The 21,182-nt window shown below is 36.4% G+C and overlaps 1 protein-coding gene across 3 annotated transcripts; it reads right to left on the reverse strand.

Moving 5' to 3' along the window:
- Window positions 1-861: 861 nt before the first annotated feature.
- Window positions 862-5,918, reverse strand: LOC107818299 (putative membrane protein At1g16860). 3 transcript variants are annotated; one of them, XM_016644288.2, is made up of 5 exons: window positions 5,671-5,918; window positions 3,965-4,976; window positions 2,980-3,135; window positions 1,575-1,786; window positions 862-1,381 (listed from the first exon to the last, which is right to left on the reverse strand). In XM_016644288.2, the coding sequence occupies exons 2-5, from the start codon at window positions 4,820-4,822 to the stop codon at window positions 1,189-1,191; spliced, it is 1,419 nt and encodes a 472-aa protein (XP_016499774.1). In that variant the 5' UTR covers window positions 4,823-4,976; window positions 5,671-5,918; the 3' UTR covers window positions 862-1,188. The 3 variants fall into 3 exon arrangements, with proteins under 3 accessions (XP_016499774.1, XP_016499772.1, XP_016499771.1); XM_016644286.2 differs by having other exon boundaries at window positions 3,965-4,959; window positions 5,671-5,864; XM_016644285.2 differs by having other exon boundaries at window positions 3,965-4,959; window positions 5,624-5,842.
- Between the last annotated feature and the right edge of the window lie 15,264 nt (window positions 5,919-21,182).

The following is a 21,182-nucleotide window of genomic DNA, read 5'->3' on the forward strand; positions in this document are numbered from 1 at the left end:
ATCGTTATTTCCCTTAGTTGATTATTTCACTATTCCTCTTACTTCTTCTTGCTATTTCTTTTGTCGCCACAATAGTTATTTCTCTTTTTTATTAATTGTTCGAGTCTATATAGTAGATGTCTTGTCTTAGCTTCGTCTTAGCCTCGTCACTACCTCGTGAGGATTAGGCTCGGCACTTACTGAGTATATGGGGTCAGTTGTGCTCATACTACACTTCTGCACTTCTTGTGCAAATTCTAGCTATGATCGTAGCGGTGTTCCGAGGGTGACTAATTTGGATGTCTGGGAGACTCGAGGTAGTGTTGCATTCCGTTCGCAGACTCTAGAGTCACCTTCCTTATCCCTGTTGCTATGTATTGTATCAGGCAGTGTTGTTCTTTATTTCAGACTCTATATTTAGTACTCCTTAGAAAATCATGCACACAGTGATAGCAGTCTTGGGAGGTCATTAAACAGTTGTATTGCTTTAGACTTTTTATGTAATTTCTGAATTTTACATTTATCTATGATTTACGTTGTATAATGTTAGTTTGGTATCTCTTATTATTGTTAAGTTGTATAATGTTAGTTTGGTATCTCTTATTATTGTTAAGTGTTAGCTTGCGTAGTAAGCGGTGTTAGACATTATTACGACTCCTTGGTTTGGATTTCGTGTCGTGACATAGAAAGAATTTGATATTCTACTCAATTAAAAATCACACCAAGTTCTTGTTTGCATCTGGACCCCAGGAATCTATGGAAAGCAACTACGAATACATTTATTAGTATTAATACCGAGCTTTCTCCTTGCCTGATTTTCAAGCTATTCAACAAGCAATCAGGCAGATATGCCGGAGCAGTGGTTTCATTTGCAAGAATGCCTTGAGAGTGGCTAAGATTGCCACAAAAGAATTACAAATACCAAATAAACATAGCTTGTATGCATCAGGGCAAAAAGTTTTGAAAAGCCCCCAACATCAATAAAGTTCTAGCCAAAAGAACTCTCATAAATCCTCACTAATCAACATGTTTCCTCTACACAATTGATCAAACCAACGCCATTACAGGGAAAAGAAAAATAATAAAATTGAATTGACAAGCTATACATCTGGTTAACCGTGTCAAGATGCCATTCTTGCTGCCACTGGAAGAGGGTTTTCCGGCAACTGTAAGACCAAAACAGCAGAACCTTCTTGAATGATAAAATTGCTACACTGGAATAACATCAATCTTTGAACTGTCCTCACATCTCAATACAATACCCTCCAGACTGGCTGGAAGAATGCATTTAGCCCACTGACATCCTGTTGAAAATGGCTCTGGAGGAGGAACAATCATCAAAACGTTATCGTTCCGCTGGACAACTCCCATTACACTGACAGTGCTACCTTCTTTTATATACCTGAACATAGATGTAGTAAAGGAAGCAGGGATAAAAAAGCTAATAAATACAATCACCAATAATGCAAATCAATAAAACTGTAGAGGGTAGAGCCTGCATCTAGATATGATTGAGCATGTTGCCTCTCAATAATCAAATAAGTATGCAAGCAGAAGAAATATTCAAGTTGCTTTGAAATTGAGTTAAATCATACCCTTCTTTCAATCGCATTATTCTGTCATCACTGGATAGATTTCTATCTGCCAGCCATCTGACAAACTGGGGTGACATGTCCCTGTTTGATTGATCGATATCTACAATAATAGACTCTTCAACATAAGGGGTTACTCTTGCACCATATCCAGTTTTGACCAAAGCCCTTAATCCAGACTGGAAATCGGAGATATAGAAATCAGTGACATGCCGCTGCAAAGACAAAGAAAGCATTCAGTTTTCTGTAAGAATTATTTCTATGAACTACACAGCATATAGATGAACATTATATGCTAACAATAAATAAAGTGAAGGATAAGGGCAAGATGGAAACGACAAACAAGGGAAGGAGGCCCAAATGAACTTACAATGACATCACATAACAGTATCAAACAAACAAGGTATTCAAACTGCTCTTAATATCTCCACATGCACTCATTGGTATGATATATTTTGCAACCTTAGAAGTCTTTAGAACACTTCAAGATATCAATAGTTTGCTAGAACATGGAGACATATAAGCCTCATTTTGTCCCTTTGCCTAGAACTTTTCCATTGTTTAGTTGGAGCAGTGCTTTGAAGCATGTTTGATTGATTTACTTCCAAATGTAGACAAACTTTCTTTTCTATACTAAGCTGAAGATCAACTTTTTTACATCATATCATGGTGATAAGTTAATTTGTGGTATGCTAGGAAGATATCCAGTCAAAAGAGCATCGGAATTCCTACTTTCTCCCTTGAAACAAGAATTAGATAGTCCCCTAAAGGTTGGAGTCTTCTTCCTATTGACTGATTCACTTTTCATGTTTTCTGGTCTATACGACTTATCTCGAAGGACCAGATTTTATGACTTAATGTAGGAGGTTATTTACAAGTTTCCTTTATCCATATTATTTTTCTTTCCTTATTCAGATTGTATTTCACCACATTTCAAACTTTCTTATTTAAATCAAGGAACTTCCAACTTAGAAAACTCCCAACATGCTTAGTGCTTACAACTCCAGATTAGCCCAATTCTTCATTGATGTTTTTAATTTTCTCAACGCTAAGCTGTCTTCTTTTTTGTTTCACTTAGTGTCTAGCTGCTGAAGTTAGAGACCTGAAGATCTCTATCTTTAAAGTTTTTCCATGCAAAAAGAAGCGAGCATAAACAGCATACGAATAAACCTTGAATACATTCTTGTTTTCAATATTCCTTTTGGGGAAAAACCGCCTGCTCCCCAGCACTTGCTTTGTACAATGCTTGGGCCATGAAACACAAAAGAAAGCAAATAGAAAAAATTAAGTAATATTCATATAACAGTTATTTAGTTTCCATCATCATGAGCCACCAATGTAAGGAGGAATGCACAGTAACATTGGTTTTTTCAAAATGAACAAAAGGGCTTATATGATCTTTCCTCACCTCCATTGCACGAAGTCCCCAAGAAAACCGACGATGTTCTGCGTTAGCAGTTTTTGAATCCCACCCTCGGTACTCATATAAGCTTGTGACTGTATAAACACATCTAGGAACCTTCTGAAATGAGGATTCAAGAGGAACATTTCCACAGGTAACAACCTGCAAAATCAGAAAACCAGGATAGGATATCCAAATTGTGCTCAGAATCCAACAAGGACAACATAAAAAATTGTAAAATACAAGCTTAACAATATCTATTAAATCCAAGCAAGTTACTCATATAACTGTAGGAAGAGTATTTTAAGCCCTCAAGAAGACAAGTTAAACAAAAAAAGAAGTTTTAAAAGGAGAATTTTACATAAGTTAGAACAATAAAGAATCCATTTTCCAATTTACATTTTCCTCAGCAGCCAGTAGAATACAGTTGTAGAATGTAGAATAATCATCTATAGCATTGCAGCCCATGTCAGAAGTGCCTAAAAGAGAATATTAAAAATTTCGCTGGTTATTTCAATTGCAACTCTCCATTACACAAAGGATACCTTATAATTTAAATCCCCGGATCCCCAATAACAGAGTTTTTCATATTTTCAACATTATTTCTTTTTGCAAAGCAATTAAAAGAATTTGTTTCACCAAAACATAATAAAACCAAAAGTGAATATAAAACTTTTAATCATCATTAGCAGTCTCATACACAGAATAGAAACACCATGATACTCCAACGAGAACATATTTTCATAATTAAACATGAAAGCATCTATTGAAGGCACAAACTAAATCAAGAGTTAAATAATCCATTAATAGAAAACTAACAGTAATACCCCACTTACCATCACTACTTACCAAGTTTACATCTCACCTGTCCTTAGTAAAGGGAGGATAACTTTGACAAACTGAGAAATGTAGAAGCAATTTGAACAAGAAAACAAGATAGAAAGAGCGGTAAACGAAGTACACAAAGGTTTCGCGCAAAGACAATACATACCCCAGAAACTTTAACAAATTGGCCATCTTTTGCAGTTCTAAGCTCAGCATCTGGGTACTGAGAAATGAAACCAATGATAGCTTTTCTTCCATAACAAGTATTCCATATGAACACCACGCTGACTACAGCAAAAAGGACAATAACAACTACGAGGAGAATGGGATTGCGGACAGCGCCAAGGATAAAGCCACCAGCAATAAATCCCATCACAAATAAAAGAATGATGGACCAAAATATTGGCTTCGGGAAGCTCTTGCGGAAGGAATATTCTTCATCTTGGTTAATGCGAGTAACAGCTTGGTTATTAACTATAGCAGAATGCTGCAATTTCATAGACCCTGTTGAATCCAAAGGACCTGAAACTTTTCGAGGAGCTCCAGCAGAGTTTAGAGGACCAGATGTAATGAGGCCTGTGGTAGGGAGAACTGGGGGGATAGGTCCAGAATTTTGGCGGGACGAAACAGTACCTACCCCACCTTGAGGACCAGAGGACTTCTTCATAGGCTCCCCATGTTTATTTAAAGGCCCAGAATTGGTCTTCTTCAAAGAAACAGATCCAGTACCTCCAGCAGAAGTCATACGATTGACTGAATTCAGTTGACCTGAATGAGAAGTAGCGCCACCAAAGGATCCAGTTCTCAACGGGGCATTGTTGATAGGTCCAGATTTCCGTGATCTTGAGCCATCCGTTGTTGGAATAACAAACATTTTTCCAAGTTCTCCAGACTTTTTGATATCCCCGCCTGTATAAGGCATGGCAACTGAGCTCATAGTTGGAGTCCTTTCTTTTGGCTGCTCAGGCCGGCCAGATACATAAAGGCCACTGCTCAACTGATGAGATGGGAATCGAGAACCCATTATAAGGCCAAACCTAAACTATCAGCAAGACGCCCAATGGCAATGCACGCGGACAGTCCCTAACACCCTTCAACAGAAACTTGTCAACAGGCTCTAAAACTTGCTTTTGCTCACCGTATCCAACAGTGGGGTCGTACCTATTTCAATAGAAGTACTGTTTAAACATTTAGATAGCAGTAAATACGACATTTTTGAGAAAAGCACATCAAGGAAACTGATCAACCATTAGAACAACATATTTTTGGGCGACAATGAACCATCTCATTAAGGGTAAAACTGGAAATTCAAAGTTAAATGTTTCTAAATATAAACAATTGTCATTCTTTCTAGGACAGACTTAAAAGGAAGTAACATCACATAAGTTGGGATGGGGAGTACATTGTTAAAAAAGCACATTAGGGAAACTGATCCACTCATACTTGACTTCATGGGGAAATCAAAAAGATCAATCACAAAAGTATAGCTTCCAATAAGTACCCCAAAATCACAAAGGAAGCAAATTCCAACATCAAATACATTCTGAAATGATTAAAAAATGATCAGAATGATGTGTGGCAGCAAATGCAGAGAGATTTGAGTTGCCATTTAGCAATAACAGAGACAGAAAGAGGGAATAACAAAGCAGTAGCATGACATATTCATGATAAATTACAGATCTGGAGCCCAGTTCACTGAATTTCTAGTCAACTCAAACAATGTGGCATACATAACAACAAAGAAAAATTAAAAAAAATGCAGACATAACCAATTTGCATTAAGAAACTGAATGTAATAGATCAGAAAAAGATAGAGATCACAAACCCTAAACATTTGGGCAACAAAACAAGGGAATGTAAGATGAGAATTACTTAAGGAAGAAAATGAGGGAAGCAGTAACATGATGATTTGGTGGATCAGAGTAAGGTAGTGGTGAACAGAGTAAGGTAGTGGTGCTGTTGTTGGTAATAATACTGTGGTGTTGCTTTCTTTGATGGGGAAATAATAGTGGAAACTGATAACAGACCCTCCACCTTCCTTTCTTTTGCTGCTCTCCTACTTCTCTCCCTTTTCTAGCTCACTCTTTTTACTTGAAAACTTTTTTAACCTTTTTGTGTGCGGTCATATTTCTCATCTATATACAAATTTTAAAACAGGAAAAATAGCGAAAAATATGTGCTTCTTGTACAAAAATTAGTTTAGTAACTTTTCTGATACTTAAGTAAAATTAAATATTTTTTTATTATAAAAAATAATTTAATAATTAGTGTAATAAAATAAAAAGTAAGTAATAACTTCTGAAACTAACCTTTCCAAAAAATCACATAACGTTTAATGCCTTTCATAATACTTATGTTATGTAAAATTGAGTGTCTTGTTCTTTACAAAAATTAATTTCGTAATTTTTGTACCGTAAAAGTAAATTTTAAATAACTACTCATAAAATTAATCGTAAATTCCTAAAAGGAGAATCAAAATGCTGTAAAATACAATTGAGATCTCGACTTTTACAACATTTTGATTAAAGAATAAAATATTAAATTCATTGAAACGGTGGACAAAGAAAGCAGTACTTGCGAACCATAGATTTATTGGAAAACGGCTAAATCTGAAAACAAGGACAAATATACTAATATGCACTCTTTTTATTTTTGGTAAATAGAACTTTTATTATCAAGTAAATTTTGTATCACCAAAAAACAAAAAAATGAAACTGCACAAACAAGCCCCAGCTCCAGAGCAAAAAACAAGTATAACATCTCCCCTATAATTACAAATCTTATCATCAACCTCCAAACAACATTACCAGACTAAACACTACGAATAAAAATTGAGATCTTGTAGTCTTTTAACCAATCTACCCCCACAGCCGTACCGGAGAGATTGACGAGGATGTTACATATTGTATTAGAGTGAGGTAGATCAAATGGAGGCTGTATTTGGTATAGGGTGCGATAGGAATGTGCCACCAAGACTTAAGGATAAGTTCTACAAAATGGTAGTTTGATCGACTATGTTGTATGGAGTCGAATGTTGGCCAGTCAAAAATATCATGTCCAGAAGATAAGAGTAGCAGAAATGAGAATGTTAAGATAGATGTGTGGACATACTAGGAAAGACAAGATCATGAATGAAGTTAATAGGAACAAGGTAGAAGTAGCTCTTGTGAAGATAAGTTGCAGGAATCGAAGATGAGATGGTTCGGGCTTGTGAAGAGGAGAGGCACCAATGCCCCGGTTATGAGGTGTGAGAAATTGACCGTGGCAGGTTAGAGAGGGGTAGAGGAAGGTCTAAGAAGTGTTGGGGAGAGGTGATTAGGCAAGAAATGGTATTGTTTCAACTTACTAAGGACAAGACCCTCGATAGGAAAGTGTGAAGTTTTACGACCCAAAATCCCACCTCAGGTCGTGATGCCGCCTAGCCGTACTTGCTAGCAAGCCAACTCACAATCAACATAATATAGTTCAAATTCCTTTAATTAATAGAGTCATATCATAAATAAAGATAGAAATAATCTCAAAATAATGTAATATCTGATATAAACATAACATGATCCGAACACCACCACAAAATGGTACAACCCCCAAGAACTAGGTGACACAAGTACATAATCAACTACTATATAAGTACAAGTCTGAATACAAAATCAAAATTGTATATGTAAAAGAAAATAGACAGGAGTTAAATAAGGATAGGGACTTGGACACTGCGATGTGAATCCATACAGTGCAGCTCGCCCTAAGTTTCAAAGCAATCACTTAGGTTCAACAAGAAGCTCCACTAGAACCCACCTGAGGATCTTTACAAATAGATGTTCAAAAGCATAATATGAGTATATCACAATCGGTACACAGTAAGTATCAAGCCTAAGTCTAACCTCAAAGAAGTATTGGCGAGGCTATAGGTATCAAGATACATACAACACAGATAAATAATAGAGACTTGAATTGAAATAATAAATATCCTCATGAATAGCAACTATTAAAGATGTCAATAATCGATAAGTATAAAGCATGTTTTTTTCCAATTCAAGAGATAATCATAGCACTGCACAGATATAGTATTTAAATATGGCATGCTTCAATGAATGGAGTCGAGGCTCCCAACTAGTATATATAGGTGGCGTGCATCAGTTAGCATTAAATGAATGTTTCTAATTGAATCAAGGATTCCTATGCATGCTCAAGACTCTATCTTTTACCATGATCATTACAAGATCCATGTACCCCGATACAAAATTTATGTATCATTGTAACCCGGTACAAAATTCATGTATCACTAAAATCCGATACAAAATCTATGTATCGACCCAATACACGATCTATGTATCCACCAGTCCACCACTCTTACACGTCCCAAAGTAACATGGGTAATCACCTAACTCTAGAGGGACGGTACCAAATCCAAGTGCAAAAAGGATCTTGATAGATCACTTATAATCAAATATTCGTTCATAATGTCTTGTTCAGAATTGTATTTCAACCGCACGGTCTTGCCTTTCGTGCCATAATCTCAGTCTAAATCAAGTATCCAAATATAATACATATGCATATGCCAAGAATTAATAGATAAAAGATGCACTATAACTTAATAATAGTTATGTGGATATTATAAAATTTCTGTATAACTGGATGATTTAAGTAATTCAACATATCAAGAATAAGCTTTAATACCTTCATATTTAATCAAAAACCTAGGCATGATCTCTAGCAAGAATAAGAGAGCGGATGTATTCATATAAGCCACATAAATCATGAATCAAGATCAACACTTAATCAAAACAAGGCACAAAGTACCTCCATTCCAACTCTGACATGATATATACTTGGTAAGTTCATATACACTCGCTACCTTGTATATACACCACCCCATACCCTAAACGCATAGCAATCAACTCAAATCATAGAGGTTTCCCTCTTAACAAGGTTAGCCATGAGAATTACCTCTTCTCAAGCTAGCTTCAACCATAAATCGCATCAAAATCTCGCTCTAGCCCTCCAATCACACAAATTCAAGCCATATAAATAAAATCAAGAAAAGTCAAACAATGCTATAGGAAGTGATTCCAAACCGTAATACTCGATCGTTGATAAATTTAAAAAAAATCAGTAAAAGTCAACCTAGGACCTCGTGCTCGAAATCCAAAACCAATACAAAAAACTGATGACCTATAACATGTCATGTCCAAATATATAATTAGTTTGAAAATTCGGGTCCAAAGCGATGGTCAAAACCCTAAAATACACTCTCTTAAAGTATAGACAAAAACCCCACATTTTCTTTCAAACTCCCATATTTTAGGTATAGAAATCCATGTAGATTCTTGTAATACAATCACAAATAAGTAAAAATTACTTACCCTCTTGCCTTGTATGAAAGTTTTCATAAATAATTGCTCATCTCTAAGTCTAGGGCTCAAAACATGAAAGAATGAGTAAAAATCCCAAAACATGACACTTATGTATTCTATCAATAAATACCCTTCGTGAAGGTGGCACAAGCCTCGCGTTCGCGAAGCACAAATAGTGCTGCCCCAGAAAATAGTCTACGCAATCGCATCTGATGTTACATATCGTATTTTCATACATCAAGTACGTTGTAACCCAATTGATGTAAGCTCAGAAATGAAATCATTATTGAGATTATATAAAGTAAGTTAATCATGTTAACTTGAAGGTTACAAGGTTTAAGATCATGATCAGCAAGTACCAAGAGGGTTAGAAGTTGAATGAGTTGAAGAAAACAAGTTTTATCGAAAGCCGGCAAGTTGGAAATGCTATAACTCGTACCTTTGGGGTAAGCCTAGGAGTTATTAACATACTAAGAAGGTCTTATTAAGAGGTATTTCAATTGTATAATGTTCATATGTTAAAATTTGAAGTTAAACGAGTTGTAAAACAAAAGACGTCAAACGTTGTCATAAGTTACGTTCATAAATTTGTTAAAATTTGGGTCTAATGTCACTGAGCTTTTTTCTCAATGAACTTGGAGTTAAGGGGTGATCCACCCATAAAATTAAAGATCTACGAGTTTAGTTTTCAACAAATTAAGTCGTTTATTGATATAATATGAGAGTAGAGAGATATCATTTTTGCGAGACTACGTAATCAGCTCTCTTTGTGACCCACAAAGACGGTGAAGGCTTATCTTGTTATATAAAGTGGTTGCATTCGTCTCTAAGACTCATTTTCGACCAAACCATACCTCCAAGTACCCGTAAACACTCTTTAATATTTTAAAGGTTCATACACAAATCCAAGGCCAAACCACTTAAGTTCTTCATTAAAGTGTTGTAGAAGTGGTGGAGATAATTTATATGATGTTGCTGATGAGTTCTTTCATGTTTAAGGAGAGTTGTTCTAGGAGTTTTTCTTACTTTTCAAAGTTAAGGTCCTCTTCTACTACATGTTTTTTATCATATCTAAGCCCTAGCTAGGTTTTTTGGTAGAGATGTTGATAACACTCCAAAGTTGTTGGTGATGTTCTTGAGACGTGTTTGGCTGCCTAATGTTGTTTTTATGATGGATATAAGGCTAGAAATTATATGAATGTGGTTGTTTGTATGCTGGACATTTTGGATGATTTAATCATGTTAGTTGTTATAAGTTGAAAGTTGAAGAGTAGATGATGAAAGCAACTTGTTGAGTATATTGTATAACATGTTGACATTGTTCTTGGTATATATAGTTGTTGAATGTGGTGCTGAATTATATTTATAAATATATGAAGGTATTACAAAGTAAAATCCCTCTTCCTTTCTATGTATATATACATGTTGATGTGTTATACATAGTCGTTTTAAGATGGAAGTAATGGACAAATGGTGCATTTGAATCATTTGTTATGTTGTTTGGATTCGTTGAGCTGGTTTAGTTGCTTAAAGTGACTGGAATTGTTGCAGTAACTTAAGTATATTATTGCTGTTATCATTGATACGTGTTTTAAAGGGAAGAAAATATTGGAGAAATGGGTTTGATAATCATAGTCAAGCTTTCCGCTCGATGTAACATTGTTTGGTTTGTAAAACTTATTATAAGAGTTGATGGTTGTGTTGTTGTGTTACCTTGCTTATAGTAGGCTTGAGAGAATTATAAGAACATGTGAAATGATGTTTGTTTTCTTATAGAATTGGTTACCTTCCGTTATGCGATTAAGAGAATTGTTCGTATGATTGACGATAGTATCATTCTTGTTATCGTATACTTCGTGAATCAGATACGAGTTGAGCTCTTGAGACAGTGGGTTAAGCCAAGTATGTTAAGGCTAAATCTTTTCTTCTCTTGGCATGTTTTAAGATAAAACGAAATATAAAGGAATGTTATTTCAAAATAACTCCACTATTAGTAAGATGGGACACCCACGTCATTCACTTCCGCATGATGTCGTTTGAAGTACATTACGGATCAAATTCTAAGTCTTGTTGATGCTTATGGTGATGATGTTAGTATTCATAATGTGAACTATTATTTAACTACCTTACGTCACTCTGAAGGAAGTCTTAAAGATCTTAAATGGTTCTCTAAAACATTTACACTTTCGTGAGAACAAGAATTGATGTTATGCATACATAAATAACACGTATAGAGATTTGGCTATTGTACTCCTATCTTACCATCGAGCTATGGCCGGTTGGGCAGTTATGCACCTTCCCCACCGAACTACGGCCGGTTGGGCAGATATGCATCTTTATTTACCACTGAGCTACTGCTAGTTGGGCAGTTATGCATCTTTATTTACCATCGAGCTACGATTGGTTGGGCAGTTCTGCATCTTTATTTACCACTGATCTGTGGCCAGTTTGGTAGTTATGCATCTTTATTTACCACCGATCTATGGCCGGTTAGGCAGTTATGTATCTTTATTTACCACCAATCTATGGCCGATGGCATAGTTATGCATCTTTATTTACCACCAGCTACGACCAGTCGGGCAGTTAACGTCACAATTATTTTATTGCCCTCAGCGGCAAGTCAGAGGTTACAGGTTGACTCTTATCCCTCTCAATGATAGTATCTTATTGTCATGTTTCATTTCTACCTTACATACTCAATACATTCTCCGTACTAACGTCCCTTTTTCCTGTGGACGTTGTATTCATGCATGCGGGTGTAAGTAATCAGTTTGACGAGCCCTCACAGTAGACGAGGTTGGCGTTCAGCGAAGGATTGTCAAGACTCCACTTCATTTGGCATGCAACCAAGTCTATAAGTCATGGTGTCATAGTTTTGCTACTGACTTATGGGTAGGCTAGGGCCCCATCCCGATCATATTTTGATGTTAGATACTCTTAGAGGCTTTGTGGACACATGTTCATTATGTACAGTATATCAGTGGCCTGGTCGGCCCTCGTTTATGTTCCCTTATAGGTTTTTCGGTGTCGATACTCATGGTGGCATCCTTTCCCCATACTTATAGATATGTTTTGAGTCTAACGGCTCGCTAACACAATGCTTGCACACTTATAGTATATATATCACGAGTTGAGGCCATGTTGACCCATGATAGTTTATAGAAAGAAAGAGTTCACTAAAGTTGTCCTACATATGTTCTAGTTTATGTCGTATGATCATGAGTTACAGAGTGGTTTTCTCGGGCCAGTACGGCACCACGTGCCAGCCATGCCTAATGTAGGTTGGGGTGTGACGATTGACCCCTATAATAGGGAAGCAAACAAACCAACAAACCGTGAATGTGAGCCCCATTACGCTAACACGAAAGCCAACGAACCCCCAATCCTGCTCTGACTCTATGCGAACGCTATGCTAAGCTTATCACAACTACGTCAACGCGAAAGCAATCATGAAACATGAAGAACACAACTCCATATCTCAAACCCACATCGCAAACACGACACCTGAACCGTGAATGCGATGCACTATTACCAAGTGACCAAGATTATTCTCCACGATCGCGAGCCTGTCTTCACGATCTCGCAATCGCGAAACTCTGCATAGCACCTACAACACAACATCTCTAAGCTCAATTAAAATGGTCTGAAACCATCTTGGACGACTCCGAGCCCCTCTGGACCCCGTCTAATCATAACAACAAGCCCAGATACAATATCCAAACTTATCCAAAGTCTCAAAACACTGCAAATAATATCAAACTACGAAGCGAAGATCAAAATTATTATCTTGCTTTCAAACATTCTAACTTTGCCGAACTCATTCAAATCACACATAGATATTCCATATCACAATCAAACTTTCCACACAAGTTCCAACCAACTAAATGAACCTAGCCAAGGTCTCAAAATTACAATCCAAGTCTATTAACAACAACATTAACTTCAGGTCAAACTTATAAAATCTCCGATTCTTCAAATTGCCAGCTTTCGACAAATAGAGCCAAAACCTTCTAGGAACATCCAAATTCAAATCTGAACATATGCTCAAGTCCAAAATCACCATACGAACCTATTGTAACCATCAAATCCTGATTCCAACTTAAGTCTTTCTAATTAAGAATCACTCCCCAAATCAATCCCAAACCTCTCGAACATCGAAACCAATAACATACACAAGTCATAATACATCATATAAAGATACTCAAGTTCTCAAACTGTCGAACAAGATGCTAAATCTCAAAACGATCTATCGGGTCATTACATTCTCCCCTACTTAAATTTACTTTGATCCTCGAACGTGCTAAAAATCATTCCAAAGATTTCAACTATCTGCATAAGTTCATCATACATACAACCATAAGAAATCACATGTCACTTTAATCCATACAAGTCCATTAACATAATCCAAATGAAGATTCTTCCTTCAACCTTTGTTTACAATACTTAGAATGGATTTCCAACATCCGAAACACCGTCTTAGATCCAATTATTATATACATACATTGTATCAACCCTGATAAGCTATATCAACCATAAGTGTACTCAGAAGATATAACCACATGACATACCGCATAACTCATGTAGCCATAACAATATCTTCTGACAACAATAGATGCTCATTACCAATCCCGTACCAGCAATATACCTCATATCAATTAGAACCTTATTTCAAACCCTCGCAACACTTTTAATGATGAAAGAAACTTATAGATACTAATAACCACTGTAAGCACGTGATTTTTGCCCTATGAAAGAATTACTCCCAAAAAATTCAAAATAAAATGATTTTTCCTTGGTGTGCAATTTTTTGAATTTTTGTGGTATTTTTGTGTAATTATTTGTATATTTGTCTGCGCATGTTTATTTGTTAAATTAATAAAAAAAATACAAAAATATATCGCATTTTGCATGTAGGATTTAATTCTACAATTGTTAGTAATTAAGTTTGTTTTACAAAAATGAAAATTACAAAAATAGGCATCTTTCACATTTTTAGCATTTAATGTCCAATTGTACAATTTTATGCTTAATTATTACTTAATTGTGCGTTAATTGTTATTGGGAATTAATTTGCGCTTTTATAACTTAATTTAGTTCTTAATAATAATTTAAGGATTTTTAGAATTTAGTTTTGGAAAAATAAAAGAAGAAAAGAGAGCAAAAATACAAAAAATCGGAATTGGGCTCTCTTCTAATTCAAGCTACAAGCCCAAAAATACCCAACCTTCCCCATGACTCGGTCCATCTCCACACGGGTCGACCCGGTCCATAACCCCAAAGACCCAACACCCCCCTATCTTGCATTTCAAAAAACAAAACAAAACAAAAAATCCTAAAAAACCTAAAGAGATCCCCCCCCCCCCCCGCTCATTCTCTCCATCTTCTCCAAACTCCAAAAACACACATCCATGGCTGCCCTTTCCTCCTCTGCCTCACCTTCGCACACACGCACAGCCCCTCCATCGACCACCCTATCTCCATCGTCGTCCTCAAGCAGCCATGGCTGCTTCACCATGACAGAACGACCCATGGCTGATTGGTTATAGCTACTGAACGACGTAGCCACAGTCGACGACCTGAACGACGATGAGCATTTGCTACCATTGCTTCGAGCTCCAGCCATGAGCGAGCAAGCAGCAACAATCCAAGCTCAAGCTCAGTCCGCCATTGCTACTGCTTCATCCCCTCGTCCCAACTGCCCCGTCGACGACCATAACGCCATTGTTGCTGCCTTCGTCGAGCTCCAACCAAATTTTGTTGCTTCTTCTTCTTCACATCATGCTGCTGCATTTCCAGTGCTCCTTCGCCATTGCTGCTGCGTTTCCACTGCTCCATCGACGACGAACAGCTCGTCGACCTTCTCCAAACAGACCCAGCTGCTTCTGCCTTCTGCTTCATCTTCTCCGCCCAAACGACCACTCACCATAGCCACTCGCAGAAGCTCCTAGTCACCTGTTGCTTCGTCCAGCAAAACCCAGTCGCTTCTACTTCATCTTCTTCGTTTCGTCGAGCTCGAGTTGAGTGGTCAAGCTCCCGAGCTCCAGCCATGGACGTGGGGCTTCATTTCACTTGTCTCCATCCAAACGACCAGCTGCTACTGCTTCTTCTTCGCTACGTCCAAACAGACCCCATCGTTGCTGCTTCACATTTGCTTCGTCGCCTTCAGTCCCAAAACGAGACTCAACCATCTCGTTTGTTCGAGCTTTGGTCGAGGTTTGTCGAAACAGTCCATACATAGTTCGAGTTCGTCGTTGGTCAGCCGTTGTTCATCGTTTCGATCCGGTTAGTGGGTTTTTGAGTTTCACTTTTGTCCGTGTTTTGTTTTTGATATTCTCAAATCTAAAATCGGTAAATGTTTGATTTTTGTTTTGTTCGTGTTCATTGTTTTGTTAATTTTTCAGTTTGTTCATGTGAAATTGTTAGTTTAATGTTGTTATATTCAAATTGAAGTTTAATTAATTATTTCTTCGATTTGTTTCATGTGTTGTTATGTATTTGTTCAGAAATTGTTAATGTTGGTTAAATCGTTTGAATCCGTCATGTTTTGTTGTTTAAAATAGATTTAATTCATGTTCATCTTTGTTTGAAGTTCGTTTTTAATCCAGTGATTTAATGTGAGTTTATGTTTTGGTTTTTGATTTGTTGATTTAGTTTGAATCATGTATTGTGTTGTTAATATTGTTGTTTCCTTGCTCATCCATTTTTGGTCGAAGTTAACCAGGATTGGTTCCCAATATGGTTAATTTATTTCCATTAATGTGAAGTTGTATGATTCATCTGTGTTCATATGATTTGTTGTTGAAATTGTTTAGAAATTGGTCATATTGGCTATTTTTTGGTTGAGATTGATTAAGTGAATTGGTTATAGCTGATGGGGTAGTTTGGTAAATTGTAGTACGTTCAGGGGTAAAATGGTAATTGCAATAAGGTCGGAGGGGTAGTTTTGGAATTGAACATTTTGAATAATTCTTTATGTTAAGCATGTGGGACAAGATGTAATGGGGTGGGGTTGATATAATTGTTTAATATAATGGGGGACAAGACATAATGTAGTGGGGGGAATATTGTAATTGTTTATGTTAGGCATGGGGGACAAGATGTAATGGGTTGGGGTGGATATATTTATTTAATGTAGTGGGGGACAAAGCATGTAGGCATGGGGGACAAGGGTTTAAAATAAGGAAAACATTAAGTAGTGGGAAAAAGCATGCAATTGGGGGGAATATTTCGGGTTGGGGATTCAAGACAAGAGTCTTGCTATATATAGAGTCATTTTTGACACATTTTGGGAAGAAGATTAGGAGGATTATTTTCAGAAGAGTTTTTTGAGAGAGTTTTAGGGACTGGAACTAAAAAAGGATTTTTTGACACTTGAGAGCAAAAACACTTGAGAGCTAAAAGACTTAGGGACTTAGATAAGAGTCAATACTTGAGAGGAGAGAAGAGACTTGAACTTGAAAGAATCTTGAGAAATCAGAATTTGAGAGTAAAAGAGAAAGACAATTTGAACTTTCACTCGAATAATTTCCGTTTGCCTTTCCTCGAGTGTTATTCAAAATCAGTAAACTACTGCATCTCGTATCCGTCTCTCTTCTGCTTTGACTGCGATTGCACTTTGGTATTGCTGATTTTTCAATCTATTACTGGGTTATTCTACTGGTCGTTACTGGTTTTGCGGTGTTGCTGAACCTGTTCTTGATGTGTTATTACTGCCGCTGACTCCTCCTTCTTTTCTTCTTGTACTGCCATTTCCAGGTACACATTTGTACACTCTCGGCTTGAAGTGAAATGAAATATTAATCCGGCTCTGTTCCGGTTGAATTCCTCCTGTTTAGATTTGTGTTTGAATAGAATTTTCCCTTCTTTGTATAAAAATGTAGTTGACTGATTAATGAGTAATGGGGTTGCATATGTATAACTTCTTCATCTAATAATGTTAGTTTAAATTAATCAAAGACTAGTTAATTTGTTTTGATATTATGGTGTGTCAATCTCATGTTCTAGTATTATTAAATAATAGAATATAGAATGAAAGCAGTCTTTCTTTGTACAAACTCGATCGCAATTTTCCATTCGTATTAGCCGTAAACTAATAACTAATAAGTTACGTTTTTCAGCATGTAATTAATTGGGAGATTTTATTTTATTTTAGAGACAAACTTAATAGAACAAATGTAGTCACTGTAGGTTTATCCTTTAAAATAAAAATGAGACGAGCCTCGCCAAATAAATCGCACATCGCTGGGGCCCTCAATAAATACATAACCATTACTAAACTTTGGATTTGGCCGTTTAGTGAATTTTTCACGGCCTTTTTCTAAAACAACAATACGTAGTTTCTTTAGGACGCATCTTAATTAATCTTACCTTCTTAAATACGGGTGTGCATTTATGTGACCCAAATCCAAATCTCAACGGAGTCGAAATGTGTCTCTAATCACGGGTACATTGATTGTGACGTGGTTCGAGATGCGTGTCCATGACGTTGCAAATTCCTTTTAAAAAATAAGAATGAGATGAGCCTCGCCGAACAAAAATACAAAAATTGCGGGGCCCTCAGTAAATATTTGCTTTAAAATTGCTTAGACTTCGGGATGGACCGTTTAGTAAAATTCCACGGCCCTACCCAAAGTAAATGATACGCTAGTCACTTTAGGCGCGTATTTAATAATGTTATCTTCCTAAACTCGGGTGCACATTTATGTGACCCAAATCCCAATCTCAACAGAGTTGAAATGTGGCTCTAACCACAGGTACATTGATTGCGACGTGGTTCGAGATGTGTTTCCACGATGTTGCAATTCTTGATAAAAATAACAGTAAATGATAAAAACGGTTAAAAGTTAAATTTTGCACGTAGGTTCAACATGTATTAAATCAGATAATCAAGCCAAATATGATAGTTGAGCGACCGTGCTAGAACCACGGAACTCGGGAATGCCTAACACCTTCTCCCGGGTTAATAGAATTCCTTATCTGGATTTCTGGTGCGTAGACTGTAATATGGAGTCATTCTTTTCCTTGATTCGGGATTAAATTGGTGACTTGGGACACCCTAAATCTCCCAAGTGGCGACTCTGAAATAAATAAACAAATCCCGTTTCGATTGTCCTTTAATTGGAAAAACTCCTTCACCCCTCGCGGGGGCGGAAAAAGGAGGTGTGACAGCTCTGGCGACTCTGCTGGAGAAATGTAACCCAAAATCTCTGGTTCAGGGTTCAGAATTCGAGCTTGGAATAATTGTTGTATTCAGCTTTATCAGATTTTGTTACATGATCTGTGCATACTGTGCTAACTAATTGCTTTTACTGCTTTAATATTTTGTGAACTGTATATAAGCTGTGCCGAAACCCATCTCCTCTCTGAGTCTTCTGAATTGTGAAGAAGGGTGTACGGTGTACGACTTCTTTTCTGTCTAGTGTCAAGTCCCAATTTAGAACGAGGTTTGGATAAGTCGCAAAGCCGGTGAAGCTTTTGTATTCCCGGACTGCCTCCTCCTCCTCGGCTCGAGTTGTCCGCTCGGGTAAGCCAGGTCTAGAACAAACACCCAGGTTCTTAACCTAGAATAATTCAACTTTATGCCGGATCCCTAGTAGGAACGCTTATCTGCATCATGTGCATTTTTTGACTTAGGGGACTCAACACAGGGGTTGAGTCCGTCTAGGAATAGCAACCTGAAACAGAAAAGACCATCCTGATGCATCCTACTCACTGCTTGTGCATTTATTTGCTTTGGACTTGCATGATGACCGGTTTTTGAATATTGAGAAAAATTTAAAGAAAAAAAAAGAAAAAAAGAGAAAGAAAGGAAAATAGCGGTGTATAGGGTTGCTCTTCTGTTTTTGAAAAAATAACAATGTCCAAATACTGGCGAAATTCAGCCGAAATTTTGGGAAAAATGAAAAAAAAATATTTTTTTATATAGTTTGTTTCACTCAAAAAAGCAAAAGAAAAATAAATAGAAAAGAGTCTTTTATTTTTAGGTTGAAGAATAGGTTGGTCATTTTGTTAAAAAAAATAAAAAATCTTCACTTTGTCTTGTTTTCAAAATGAAATAAAAAGGGAAGAAAAAGAAAAATAGTTTGTCTTGCCATGAAAAATGAAAATGAAAAAAGATTCTTGTTTTTAAAATGGTTTTTTTTTTGTATTTATTTAGTTGTTTATGAAAACGCCAAAAATAAAAATAAAAAGAGTCTTGCGTTGAACGTGGTTTTATTATTTGTTGCAATATATATATAAATCCAAAAAGTATTTTTCTTTATTTCCCTTCTAAAAATTTTTTAGACCCCCAATTTTCAAGAAAAATCCAAAAATATTTTCCATTATTGTTGTCTTTAGAAAGTCTTTTTATTTGTTTTAAATAAAAAAAATATTTTCTTTGCATTTCTTCCAAAAAATCCGAAAATATTTTCATTCTTCTTCCAAAATTGAAAAGAAAATTCAAAATTCAAAAATATTTTTTAGAAACATTTCTTTCATTGAAAGTAAAATTCCAAAAATATTTTCTTTCTTCTCTAGAATAAGAGAAAACAAATGAAAATTCAAACAAAAAAATATCTTCCTTCTACTTTTGAAATTCTCAAAGTTCAAATCAAAAGAAAAGGAATTCTTAGAAGTCTTTCTTTCAAAAAAAGAAAATCAATCAAAAATCCAAAAAAAAAAATACTTCATTTCTTCTTTTAAAGCAGTTCTTTCACAAATTCCAAAAAAATAAAATTAGTTTATTTACTCCATTCTCATCCTCCCGAACTACGCGGGTTTGATTCTCACCAGATGTAAGATACGTAGGCAACCCTCATCGGGTCCAACCCCACCTTTTGCTAAAATAGCCAAAAACAAATAAATAAAAAAACATGTCAAAATTTTAATTCTGTCATAAAGAAGTCAGGTGACGCTGTTTTGTCAAAACATAGCCGAATGTTCCCGAAAGGGACGCCGGAAGGCTGACTTTGCATAAACAGCCACCTTTGGGTCATTTTTTAAGATTTGGTCCAGTTGACCCACACAGCTTTAAAAATTTTGTCCCCGAGGCGTTGAAAGGTCGTGTTTGCAATATTGAGTTTTCTATTTTTGAAAAATGATAAAAAGAGTCATAAATAAGTCGGGTGATGCTGTTTTTGTCAAAAATAGCCGAATGTTCCCGAAAGGGACGCCGGAAGGCTGACTTTGCATAAACAGCCACCTTTGGGTCATTGTTTTAGGATTTTGGTCCAGTTGACCCACACAACCTTAAAAATCTTCGTCTCCGAGGCGCAGAAGGGTCGTGTTTGCAACACTAGGATTTTATTGTAATTTGAAAAAAAAAACAAAGAGTCAGCGGTCAGGTGAATACCGTTTGGATTTTTAGTCAAAAATAAGCCGAGTCAGCTTCGGTCGCGTCTTAAACCGTTCTTGCCGAAATAACTTTAGAGTATCTTTCAGTTGTCGAAAGGCTATTTTCGTAAAAGAGCGGACAAGTTTAAAGTGTCATAAAATAATCCTCCCCGGCCTCAAAATTCATGTGAAATTTGGAATGGGCCACGTTTGCAAAAATAACCGTTCGGTTGCATTTGTCAAACGGAGAAAGGAAGCTGGTCATTTGTTTTTGGAGTTTATAAATCTTTTTATTATGAATATGTGGGTTGTTTGATTTTCGAGTTTGTAGGTCATCTTCAAACCTTTGAAACCCAGTTTGTTTTAATATGAAAATTGAAAAAAAAATGTTTATTATTGTTTATCTTTTATTGATCCGAACTACGCAAGGTCTGATTCATGCGGGGTCATGATACGTAGGCAATCTCCATAAGATTCGACCACACACACAAAAAAAATGAAAAATGAAAAAAGATGAAAAAAAAAAGAAAAGAAAAAAGAGGGGAAAAAGATGTTGTTAATAATGAGGACCGACTGAGTCCATTCTAACCTGTTTTGTTTTGAATCGCAAAGAAAATTAAGGTGGTTGGTTTGTGGTAAGCCGGAAATACAAGACCCAGAAGCACACTTTGCGGGGATGAGGCCTGATAACAGAAGCACTCGAATCCTATTGGGACTTGT

The sequence above is a fragment of the Nicotiana tabacum genome, chromosome 8 (assembly GCF_000715075.1).
Source record: "Nicotiana tabacum cultivar K326 chromosome 8, ASM71507v2, whole genome shotgun sequence".
In the NCBI taxonomy this organism is placed as follows: Eukaryota; Viridiplantae; Streptophyta; class Magnoliopsida; order Solanales; family Solanaceae; genus Nicotiana; species Nicotiana tabacum.